Genomic DNA, 13012 nt, shown 5'->3' with positions numbered 1-13012 from the left:
AGGTCAGGAATGCTACCATTGCAAAATGCATTAAACACTTAATTAAAAAGTTTAATAATTTTAAACCATTCAGCGAGATAACTAAATAATGAACATGGCTACATTTAATTGTTTATAAGAAACATTTGTACAAATTTCCAAAATGAATTACTCAATTTTATCTTACAAAATACATTAAAGAACATTGTAAACACAGAAAACACTAACCTTTCTTCTCTGTAAGCTGTAATCCCAGCTTGCCAATAAGGCAACATGATAGAGAGTACAAAATCAGATTTTTTAATCAAACCTTCAGCCAAAGATAGAGCTTCTTCACACAAGACTTTCAAAGACAAGGAAAAATGTGTGTGTTGATTTCATATATATTGTCACATTCAAAATGTTACAATATTTCATGTTTAAATCACTGCTGGACAAGTAATTGTGTTTGCTATACATTTTATAGTGTAGTGAAAAGGAAGATCAAGGTAAGTATTATAAACTGGATGATGTATCATCATATACAAGAAACCTGATACAGGTAAATCAAAGCATGAAATAATATTTAGAAAATTACGTGGAAATTATAATATTAAACAGAATCACATAAAAAAAAACGTTTCACTCATTTACCTGGAAAAATAAAAAGCTGATCCCACTGACTAAAACTAAACATATTTCGGTGAACCAAAATACAATCAGTTCTGTACTTATAATTCTGAAATATCTGTCCAAGTCCAACTACCATCAACAGCAACATAGAACAGTACCTGCAATGAAAAAAAATGTTGCTCATCTTTCATAACATCAGGCCCAGAGTATTGTGCTCAAGTCATGAAGTGTGTATAGTCTGTATATTCTTTTCATGTTATTGTGGCTTACATTTTTTTTAACTAAAAGTAGTTTTATTCAATATAAATTTTCTGGGCAATGGATGGTAGCTGAACTCTGTTTACTTTACACTTCAAATCGATATTTTGTTCGACAATTACGATGTCACAGGGTATCACAATGTGCTGATGCCAAGCAAGGCAGATCAGGCAATAGCATCTATTTGATTGGTTTTTGTTTGGTTACATAAACTTGCACGTCTTGTACAATAATAGCAAAACAGGGAAATATATTACTTAAGTTTAATGTTAATATTAGAGATGTCTGCACACATCACAGAAAATTCTGATATAGCCCCACCAGAATCTTCAATCCATAAACACCAATGATAAGGTAATATTTATGTAAACACATATAGAGAACTTACATAGAGGGAATTTCCTGAGGTGAAGCAAAACCATGCCAAAGTAAATTTCTTAGATTCAGACTTTTAGGAGATCCCATGAATACACGTAGCACATCCATCTACATTTAAATGTTAATAAAAATACATTCAGTTTCCATGTGCCAAAGACTTGTACACTGAATGTACACTGCAACATGCTGGATTAAACCATACATTTTTTGACTCTACTTATCCATTCCAGGGTCATATCTTGTTGCAGTCTACCATTAAAACAGAGGGCACAAAGCAGAAATGAATATCTTTTTTTTGCTTCAAGATCACTGAGGTATGTACATATGCAAAATACTAATTCTTTCGTACCGAGATAATATCTATGGATTGTTTTAGGAAACTGGAGTCCTTGTTGTTATTAATTTAAATAACTAAAATAAAAAAAAAAATAAACATTAAAGAATTCGATTTAAAAGTATACTGAAAATGATGCAAATATTTCTAAAGTAAAATAAATTTTCTATTAAACTTATCTAAAAGTTGCTCTAAAAATGCAGTAAACCTTTGCAATAACAGAAATGCAGCTTCCCTGTTTCTGTATTGGGAATCAAATAAATACTGCACTACCTGGCAGCACATACTTCCTCCTCTTGATCATATACTACCTTTATTGAAACTTCTTCAGTTATTACTAACATGGAGTACCTCCCTAAAAACAACAGCTCTTATGGTCTGAAAGATGATTTACAGTGGAAAATATACCTCATAGAGTAGTACTCAAACAATACAGTGATAACTTCAACTGGAAATTACATTTTCCCTTTATTAAATTATGGTGAAATACATAAGTTTAGTTATAGTATAACTATTGGCAGTCTGGCATACGCAATCCATACATATTCATTTACTGTGTTTTGGATTTGAAAGGGCAGTGGAAAGATTTAAATTCATTTAAAGAATGGTAATGTGAGACAAAACAATCTCTTAAAATTGTGCCACAAGAGGCAGAGATGTCTAAAAGAACAACTCAGATAAAAATAGTGGTGTACTCTGGAAAAGAGATTTTTAATTAATTAATTTATTTTTTTTTATATATAAACATAGGTACTTCTATTTAAAATTTTCATTACTGTTTAATTTTGAAGTGAAATCTAAAGTGAATTTTAAGAGGTTTAAAGTGGATAGAAAAATCAAATACATATAATTACCACTGCAGCTCCAAAAACATGTGATAATTCTTTCGAAAGAAGAAGAGTTTTTAGCAAGAAAGGGCATTCATTGTTCATCATAACATGCACCTAGACCATATGAGAAAAGCAGGTAAAAATCAAAATAAGGGAAACGTATGCCATTTTAGAAAAGAGAAAGTTTTGTTATCAAATAATTCCATAATAAGACTGTACTATACTATAAATCCCTAATATTTCACATTTTTAAAAATTCTTCCATTTGCAATGTCTTCTAACACTAAAGCAGCCATGGTAGTTGGAATAGTTTGGCCATTCTGCACACCTTATAATTGTTACAGATTACAAATTTAATTAACTTGAATGTAATCAAACAATAAGCAATTAATTTCAGCATATTTCATAAAACCTGCATCATAGATGCGAATCTAAAAAAAAAGAAAAAAAAAAAAAAAAGCAGACCACAGAAAGAATAGAACTGCTCTGATGCTGGGTGTCACCAGTTTGCCTAGCAGAAACATGCATAAACAAGGGGGGACCCTGCCATGAAAATGTGTGGCTTTATGGCAAGTTTAGTTTTTATACATCTAAAACTAAGCGTGGAAACAGGTGTACGCAACATTGTTGTGTGTATGCACTGTTTATACATGTGGCCATTGGTCTTTTCAGCCCCAAAATCATAGTGTGAAATATTGGTAAGGCGGCTGGGGGTGGTAGTGCTGGAAAAAGTGACAAAGACAACATTTCTATTGCATGTATGCATTGGTTACCAAGCTGAGGCTCAAATCTCTCTTTTTTTTTTTTTTTTTTAAATACATACTTAATTCACAAGCACACAAACTTAAGATAATATTGGCTAAGTTTTTTTTTGGGATACAAGCAACAACAATGTGGGGAAAAAATAATAAACCCAAAGCCTTAGCTGCTACATATGTTTCTGGAAAAAAAAAAAAAAAAAAAAAAAACACAAACCAAGGAAACAGTCTGGCATGGATGCTGCTAGGGCTTGCTATACAGACTAAACGTCACGATTTGTTGACCTGCCAGCTGAATACATCTAACAATGGTGTAAGATCCACACACTGATACTAAAGTGACCTCATAATGCATTATTGGCAGATTTTACAACTAATTACTGAGGACAGAATGAAAGTCATATGTATCATTGCTGTATGGCCACAAAGATCCTTTTTGGTCTATGAAAGTGTTGTGCATTTAACAGAGGAGTAGATTAATTTTGAAGTAAAAATTCATGCAAAGAATATGCTGGGGGGAAAAAAAAAGAGCAATTGCAATTGCAGAGATGATTAAGGAAGTTTCTTATAACTTAGTAACTTGAAATAAACAATTTTTTTGAAGAAACATTGGTCTCTTTTAGATCTGACCTACACCTTTACAGCCTTCTTTATTATTATTTGTGATCTCACCCCATGTTAGTCCCATCTGCAAAATGGTCTGCAGTAGGAATTTTGTTGTTTTCATTATACAAAATACTGCCAATACTAAACGTGTCATTGCATTACGGGTTGTACGACTTTACCACAATTGAAATGAAACACAAAGGCAAATTAAAAAAAGTCTTTTGTTAAAAGCATGGGATTTAAAAATCTAATTGAAAAATGATAACTAAGGCATAACATGCCAAAATGACAGCACTTTGACTTAATTATACAGTGAATAATAGTTATGAGTAGGTGAAAGTTGTAAGCAACGGACCAAAAGCACGGAATGCAGAATGGCAGACAACTTCATTTTTAAAAATAAATTAAAACTTTTCAATCTAGATTACAGTATACACTCACAACACACTTAACTGAACTCTACAGAAAAAGATGGCATCACCAGTACACTGTTTGATGCATGTCGAAAAGTGCTCATATACAAAATTATTCCCATAGGTCTCTACTGTGTCTTGCAGAAAGAATATTACAGAATTTTTAGTATAAAAATAAAGATGCAATTGTGAAATTAAGTATACAAAGCCTATATTTTAATCAGAGCATACAATATAAGAAAATTTACTTTTCAGTCAATTGTAAGGTTAGTCATAAAAAAATATTTATGCACTTTACTAAATGCTTCTAAGATTGCACTGTGAATAGTAAAACACTTTGTTTTCTGTATGCATTATCACTCACTCTTACATTTTAAATGCTTTTTTGGATGCAAAATTTATTCCTGTAAAGAGAAGATCACAATAATAATTTGCATACATCACCCAAAGCTCTTTCAAGGGTTGATGTTAACTTCATTAAGCATAAAGCAGGACTTGTCTCTGAAGAGGACAGAAAAGAAAAAACTTCCAGAAATACCTGGAAAAAATTATATTTGCATGTTAATTTTTGGATAACTTATTTTTTAAAAAACAAAAATGGAGTATTAGTTGTGTTAAGATTTTTGTACATAACGCACTGTGATAAATTTTTATACATTGTCCACTAAAAGCACAAATTTTATTCAACACTTAAATTAAAATACAACTCTCATGCTCTTACACATAAACTTATTAAACTTACCTCTTTCCTGTTGGTCCAATTGAACCAAATTCCATACTCTTTGTCAAAACAATCTGGAGTCATTGATTTCATATATGTGTGAACAGTTTTACAAACGGGCCCTAAACACCTTATACTTTCCACATAGTCTATTATGCGATTTTCTGAAAAATACAAATACAAGAAAAACAAAACAAAAACACACCAAAAACTGTCAATGGCTCTTGGCATTAGCAGTTATAAAACACTGCCTTCAAAAGAACTACGTAAACTAAATAAAATTAAGACTTTAAGTCATTCTAATTGATAGCGATTTAGAAAATAGTGAATCTACTCACACCCCACCCCCTAAATCCTATCATGATGTTACTCTTTAGTAAGCGGTCAACGAAAAGGACCAATGAGTAAACAATAAGAAAAACTTCAGGTCAACCCATTAATTAGTCCTACAGTCTAAGTTTTTGTTTGCGCATACACAGCAAAATGTTATTTAAAATTAATCATCAGTATAAACAGATAATAAATGTAATGCAATAAGTAATTTTCATTTTAAAAATAACATGAAAAGCAATATTACATTAAAAAATAATTAGGTAAAACTGGCAACAAAGAGTGTAACAGCAAGAGTGAATAAAGACCAAGTACAGTATGTGTCATAGGCACTCTTATTATTCTACCAAGTCTCCAATAAGCACAGCATATTCATGTCTTTTTGCAGTTCATGCTTATGTCAATAATTTTTATGCATTAGAATAAATCTGAGAACAGTTTAATGAGCCCAACAAACTTCATTACTCATATTCACCTAGTTTTTTTGTATTTTGTTTGAAGAAAACATTTCATACATTTTAAAATTAACAAATCAGAATTCAAGCCCCATCCAAGAGAAAGAGGACAGCCAACAGCATGAGCAAATCTTTAAAAACAACAAAGAAAGGAAAATATCTACCTTCCTCATTTGTCTCTAAAAACTTAATCAATTTGCTCGGAGATGAATTCTGTACAGTTCTCATTAGTTAATGACAAGAGGTAAAGATGCCACCAATGAGAGGAGTGTGTAGGGCACAGGGCATGGTCAGAGATAACAACAGCATTGGACTTGTAAGATTTGATAGTGGGCAATAAATTATTGTCTACTAGCTATGTAAGCCCATGCTGTAAAAAACCAGGGTCCTAGAAACTATTGAAATCGTCAGAAAAAAAATTGAAATGTAGAGATGGCAGGTAATTGAAAGAAACTACTCTGAACATCTGTCTTCTAGGAGGTTTCGTTTTGCAGACGTGCTCGTCTCGCTCGTGTATTAGCGGCGGGAGGTAAAGTAAAAGGGATACTGTTTTGCCTACGTTAGTGGCTAAGCAGCTTTGTTTTTCTTCTGCGGCTTAATTTTGCTGATGTGCTGGCCTTGCTTGTGTTATTAGCAGCTAAGCGTGTTTTCCGTTTCCTCAGAGGTGGAGCCCTTACCCCGACTCCACCTTTCACTTCTGGGCCAGACAGACACACACACACACCCACCCACACGTTTATATACAAGATAAAGAAATAATCAATTGTTGAGTAACAGTGATGTACCGATGAGAAGACGGAATATGCTCGAGTATGGAGTTAAAAATCCCCATGGGTCTGATAAGTTACGGTCCATTACAAACCGTGTGAATATGTCTGCAGTGTGCAACTGCAGTTGAAGACGTATACAGGTCTGGGTTTAAAACACAAAAGTCTCCAGCCATTATATTTTATGAGTGTTCACATTAGGGATGGATGCAAATACATTTTGAATGAAATCTCATACATAGGTAGGTAGGTACTTTATTAATCCCAAGGGGAAATTCACAAACTCCAGCAGCAGCATACTGAAAAAAAAACAATATTAAAAGCGTGATAAAAATGCACATGTAACTTTGTATAATGTTAAATGTTTACCCCTCCGGGTGTAATTGAAGAGTCGCATAGTGTGGGGGAGCAAGGATCTCCTCAGTCTGTCAGTGGAGCAGGACAGTGACAGCAGTCTGTTGCTGAAGTTGCTCCTCTGTCTGGAGATGATACTGTTCAACGGATGCAGTGGATTCTCCATGATTGACAGGAGAATGCTCAGTGCCCGTCGCTCTGCCACGGATGTCAAACTGTCCAGCTCCATGCCTACAATAGAGCCTGCCTTCTTCACCAGTTTGTCGTGAGGTGTCCCTCTTCTTTATGCTGCCTCCCCAGCACACCACCATGTAGAAGGCGGCGCTCGCCACAACCGTCTGATGGAACATCTGCAGCATATTATTGCAGATGCTGAAAGACGCCAGCCTTCTAAGGAAGTATAGTCGGCTCTGTCCTCTCTTGCACAGAGCATCAGTATTGGCAGTCCAGTCCAATTTATCATCCAGCTGCACTCCCAGGTATTTATAGGTCTGCACTCTCTGCACACAGTCACCTCTGATGATCATGGGGTCCACGAGGGGCCTGGTCCTCCTAAAATCCACCACCATCTCCTTGGTTTTGCTGGTGTTTAGTTGTAGGTGGTTTGAGTCGCACCATTTAACAAAGTCCTTGATTAGGTTCCTATACTCCTCCTCCAGCCCACTCCTGATACAGCCCACGATAGCAGTGTCGTCAGTGAACTTTTGCACGTGGCATGCCTCTGAGTTGTATTGGAAGTCTGATGTATATAGGCTGAACAGGACCGGAGAAAGTACAGTCCCCTGTGGCGCTCCTGTGTTGCTGACCACAATGTCAGACCTGCAGTTCCCGAGACGCACATACTGAGGTTTGTCTGTAAGATAGTCCATGATCCATGCCACCAGGTATGAATCTACTCCCATCTCTGTCAGCTTGTCCCTAAGGAGCAGAGGCTGGATGGTGTTGAAGGTGCTAGAGAAGTCCAGAAACATAATTCTTACTGCACCACTGCCTCTGTCCAAGAGGGAGAGGGATCAATGTAGCATATAGATGATGGCATCCTCCGCTCCCACCTTCTCCTGGTATGCGAACTGCAGAGAGTCAAGGGCGTGGTGGACCTGCGGTCTTGGGTAGTGAAGCAGCAGCCGCTCAATGGTCTTCATCACATGTGATGTCAGAGCGACAGGCCGGAAGTCATTCAGCTCACTAGGACGTGATACCTTTGGGACTGGGATGATGCAAGATGTTTTCCAAAGCCTCGGGACTTTCCCCTGCTCCAGGCTCAGGTTGAAGATGCGCTGTAGAAGTCTCCCCAACTTCAACACACAGGCCTTCAGCAGTCGTGTCGATACTCCATCTGTACCCACTGCTTTGCTGGCACAAAGTCTCCTCCGCTCTGGGCTGCTGTAATTGTGGATGGGGGGAAACTCTCTATGCTGGTATCAGAAGAAGGATGGGTGGAGGGTGCAATACTCCGAGATGAGAGTGGGTTAGGGTGGTCAAACCTGTTAAAGAACTTGTTCATCTGGTTTGCTCTCTCCACATCTCTCTCAATGGTGGCACCTCACTTCGAGCTGCAGCCAGTGATGATCTTCATCCCATCCCAAACTTCCTGCATGCTGTTGTTCTGCAGCCTCTGCTCCAGCTTTCTCCTGTACTGCTCCTTCACCGCCCTGAGCTGGACTCGGAGTTCCTTCTGCACGCGCTTGAGCCCATGCTGATCACTGCCTTTAAAAGCCCTTTTCTTCTGGTTCAAAAGGCCCTTGATGTCACTTGTAATCCATGCTTGTTGTTAGCATAGCAGCGTACAGTTCTTATTGGAACTACAATGTCCACACAGAAGATCATGTAATCAGTAGCAGTCAACAACCTCCTCAATGTTCTCACTATACGATCCCTGCAGGATATCCCAGTCCGTAGTTCCAAAGCAGTCTCTCAGAGCCTGCTCTGCCTCAGGGGACCACTTCCTGAATGAGCGTGTGGTTGTAGGTAGCTCCCTCACTCTTGGTTTGTAGCGAGGCTGAAGCAGAACCAGGTTATGATCCGCTTTCCCAAGCACAGGCAGCGGGGTGCCACTGTATGCGTCTTTAACGTTTGCATACAGTAGGTCAATAGTCCTGTTTCCCCCGGCTGTTACAATCCACATACTGGGAGAAGGCAGGTAATGTTTTGTCCAGTGTCACACGGTTAAAGTCTCCAGCGATTAGCACAAGCGCCTCGGGGTGCTGCGTTTGTAGTTTAGCAACAGCAGAATGGATGATGTCACCTGCTATCTCCACGTCCGCCTGAGGAAGGATATAAACCATAACAACAATGACATGTCCAAACTCTCTGGGCAAGTAATAGGGACGCAGACTTATAGCCAACAGTTTGATGTCCCTGCAGCAAGTGGAGATTTTGATGTTTACATGTCCAGAGTTGCACCACCTTGTATTCACATAGAGAACGAGTCCTCCTCCTTTCCGCTTCCCTCAGGTATTTATCAAATTTACTTTATAGATTTAAATTAAAAATTACCAAACACCATGATTTTTCACCATTCAAGATCAGATACTACTATCCAACTAGTTATAAGAGGATTTAAGAAAAAAAAAAAAAAAAAAAGACAGTGGACTGGGACATTTAAGAATAAAGGGTACCTGCCTATAATAAGTTTCAGGAAGCTTTTGATGAAAAGCACAGATACATTTTATATTTTCCTCATTGCAAGCAACCAGAATTAACTATTGTTTGAAAACATACAAAACACTTTATTATGGGGTGTTAAGAACTCCGTATTTGCTTTCACTCTCACAACTCCCTTTAACACTGTTTATCACAACAGTCTATCACATGTGAAGAACTATGCTGGACTAACAAGGTCATGCCCCACCTGGATGTGCTGCTATGTCTCTAGGTATGCATAAATTAAGTTCAAGCACTGAAGATCTCAAGACTGATATTTACACAACTCCACTACAGAATATAGTGAAAAGTATTTGCCCCTTCCTGTGAGGGACAAAGTGAGCATTGCCCATTCTGCTAGGCTTTAGTGGCACAACAGGCCTGTTAGGCAAGCAGTTTAACAGGGGTACAGGAATCCATCTGTGCCTTACCTCGCTTGCATTCAAAATTACCCCAGTTTGTTCTAGGACCTTCTTCCTAGACTTCATCCGATAACAAAGGTGTAAATCAGATGTTGAGCTGACATCTTACCAGAGATCCTTAGCAGACTTCTTGAGCCAGAAGTCGTGAATTGGATTCTGTAAGTGTAAGTGACTTGATGAATAATGGTGGAACTTCTCATGATTGGATTAAACGAGTTGCACTGATCTCATCTGGGGAATTCTGAGCTCTAACAGGTAGTTTTCTCTAGGGAATTCGGAGAAAAACTCAGTGGATTCCCTAGTGCACTGAGCCCAGGGTCACTTCTAACCACACTCTCAAAAATGACTGAAACACTCTCACTCTCTCTCTCTCATTGGGGAGTTGAAATCAATAATCTTTTTCTTCTTGTGGACCAGAAAGCTGAGATCCAGTTTGCCAGGCTAAATAGTGAGCCAGTTTGAAGGCTGAGAGTCAGCAAGAAAGAGTAATGCTTTTTCCTATGAAGTTTCAGAAGACACAGCAAAGGGCCTAACAGCAGAAAGCAAGGTGAGAAAGCAGTATCACAGAACACCACAAAAATGGATTATGTAGCAAAGTGGAGTGCACTCCAACACAAGGAACTTGAACACGGATGACCAACAAAGCAACAAACACCACACAATATCAGACATCACCTTTAAAGACAGCATTGTAAAACTATTTATCTAAGCCAAGGTAAATTGGAATTCTAAAAAGAAAGTGAACAGTCAGCCTCTCTACGTTATATGTTTGTCAGTCTATTAAGTCTGCTTTCTGTCTTATATGTCAACATACATATGCAGTTATATTTATATAATTTTTGTGATTATCAATAAATTGTATTATTCTGTTACTTAAAAATGAGTGTGCTTCAGTTGCCTTGATAGAAGTCTAAAGGCTGGAGACCAGTCTCCTACAACAGAGGAAACGAAAGGTAAATAAAGTAGGAGCCTTGCTAAATTATTTGATCAAACTGCCAGTATTGCCGAAGGCAAAACTAATAATTACCTAACCTAAAATTCATCTTACATTCATTTATTGGCATTACTCTGGGTGGGCACAATAAATTACATTCATTCCTACACCCGACATCCTGTTTCTGTTTGTGTGTCACAATGAATTGCTTCAGAGCTATATCCAATATATTTTGTCTAAGGGGAAAAAATAGTAAACACACATTGCATGGATGAGTCTGGGTTTGAGAATGTTACCTGCCTGACTGCATTGTGCCAACTGTAAAGTTTGGTGGAAGAAGGATAATGGTGTGGGGGTGCTTTTTAGGGTTTGGGCTAGGCTACTTATTTCCAACGAAAGGCAATCTTAATGCTTCAGCATACCAAGACATTTTGGACAACACTATGCTTCCAACTTTGTGGAAACAGTTTAGGGGAAAGGCCCTTTTCTACTCCAGCATGACTGTGCCCCAGTACCCAAAGAAAGGTCCATAAAAACATGGTTGGATGAACTGGAATGGAGATTGAAACATCAGTGCCTGACCTAATAAATGCTCTACAGAATGAATGGGCACAAATTCCCACAGAAACACTCCAATACCTTGTGGAAGCTATTATAGCTGCAAAGGAGAGACCAACTCCATATTAAAGTCTATGCATTTGAATGCAATGTCAAAGTCCCTCTTGGTGTAATGGTCAGGTGTCCCAATACTTTTGTCCAAAAGTGTAGTTAAACACATTTTGGGGGCAAAATGTTGGTACAGATGCTTTGATGAGGATTTGGATAGGATTTTCAGCATCGTGTCAGTGCATTGGGTCTATATGAACCTATTTATAGTAGGCTGACAGTAATCCTAAAAACTCTCTTAAATTTACAGGTTGTCATTTTTTGGTATTATTGACAATAAATTCCTTTTAAAATTGTAGCATAACCCCAATTGGACACATATGTATCAACAGCCTATCTAGGCATGATGTGTTACCATTCACCAATTTGTTCATGGCCCAATTTGGCACAGTATCCCATGTTTACATAAAGAAGAAAAATTTTGGATACTCAGTAGTGATTTGCTAATCATTTGCAGGTCACAGGATGATTAATCAAGATGTGTCCTAACTATTTTTGTTACAGAAAATTGTATTTCTTTTAATATTCACTGAAGGAATATTGTTATTCCAACACAATCACACTGTAAATATATTTAATATATTGAGAACACAGGGGTAAATCTTAAACATCATCCAATTCAGAATAATGCCAAGAAAGTGAGAATATACAAAATAAATAAGCCTGAGTAATGATCAAGGTGGGAAGAATTCAAACCATAATATGAAACAACCAGAGAACAAATCCTGTGCATAGAATTCACACTAAAACATGGCATACCGACAAAGCGGAAATGTTCGTACGCACAAAAAAAATCCAGATGCATAAATCTGTGCGAACGCCAACTTCCACGTTCTTACGCTCCATAAATCCCGGTCAGCGTAAAAAGTAATGCACGTGCACTACAACTCCTCCCAGAATTACGCCTCTTTGAATATGCAAACCAATATAAACAGGCCTTAAGCTCAGCGTTCTGCGAAAAGGCAATGGCAAAAGCACGGAGGGAATATAGAAGAATTTTAGCGAATACCAGTGGAGGCAAGGAAAAACATACTATTTGTTGGCTTAAATAGTGGTATAAACAACAAAAGGAAGTTGATTGAGTGACAGAGTGTTGGAGAAACTCGAAAGTTCAAGTTCACAAAGTCGCACAGTGCCCGATATAAAAAAAAAAAGAAGTTGTCAGATATCAAAGTGGCCATGAAAAGGCGAAGCTGATTAGAGTACAGAGGAAAAAAAAAAAAACCAGACACACATTGGGGGAAAAAAAGCACGGACCTTTAATCTTGAAATTTCCACTGTAATCATAGTTTATTTTGTCATTAAAAAGTGGATCATCATAAACGTCCTCTTAAAATCTTTAAATTTACTAGTTTCTCAAATACCATCGTAACTAAAGTAGCACGTTAAATGCTTTGTATTATATTTGTTCTTCTATGTTGTCTGTGTGTGTGAATCACTATGTGCTTCTTAAACGGGCTTTCTCTTCCTCCGACTGGACACAGAATCCATTACATTCGTGATATTAGAGCTCTCTGAACAATTTAAAATACTGAGATTTATACTTATAATT

General features: G+C 37.4%; 1 protein-coding gene across 3 annotated transcripts in view; it reads right to left on the bottom strand.

Annotated features, from left to right (window-relative positions):
* LOC114648337 (endoplasmic reticulum membrane-associated RNA degradation protein-like) overlaps positions 1-13012 on the bottom strand; it is a 146208-nt gene that overhangs the window by 129500 nt on the left and 3696 nt on the right. For all 3 annotated transcript variants that reach the window (XM_028797319.2, XM_051924257.1, XM_051924256.1), the window contains exons 3-8: positions 4911-5053; positions 4608-4706; positions 2416-2505; positions 1238-1335; positions 613-749; positions 208-322 (exon numbers count right to left, since the gene is read on the bottom strand). In XM_028797319.2, coding sequence (XP_028653152.1) covers positions 208-322; positions 613-749; positions 1238-1335; positions 2416-2505; positions 4608-4706; positions 4911-5053 — 682 coding nt within the window. The remainder of the gene's footprint in view (positions 1-207; positions 323-612; positions 750-1237; positions 1336-2415; positions 2506-4607; positions 4707-4910; positions 5054-13012) is intronic.

The sequence above is a fragment of the Erpetoichthys calabaricus genome, chromosome 3 (genome assembly GCF_900747795.2).
Source record: "Erpetoichthys calabaricus chromosome 3, fErpCal1.3, whole genome shotgun sequence".
Taxonomy (NCBI): Eukaryota; Metazoa; Chordata; class Cladistia; order Polypteriformes; family Polypteridae; genus Erpetoichthys; species Erpetoichthys calabaricus.
The sequence above is the reverse complement of the archived record's forward strand: the minus strand, read 5'-3'. Positions and strand labels throughout refer to the sequence as shown.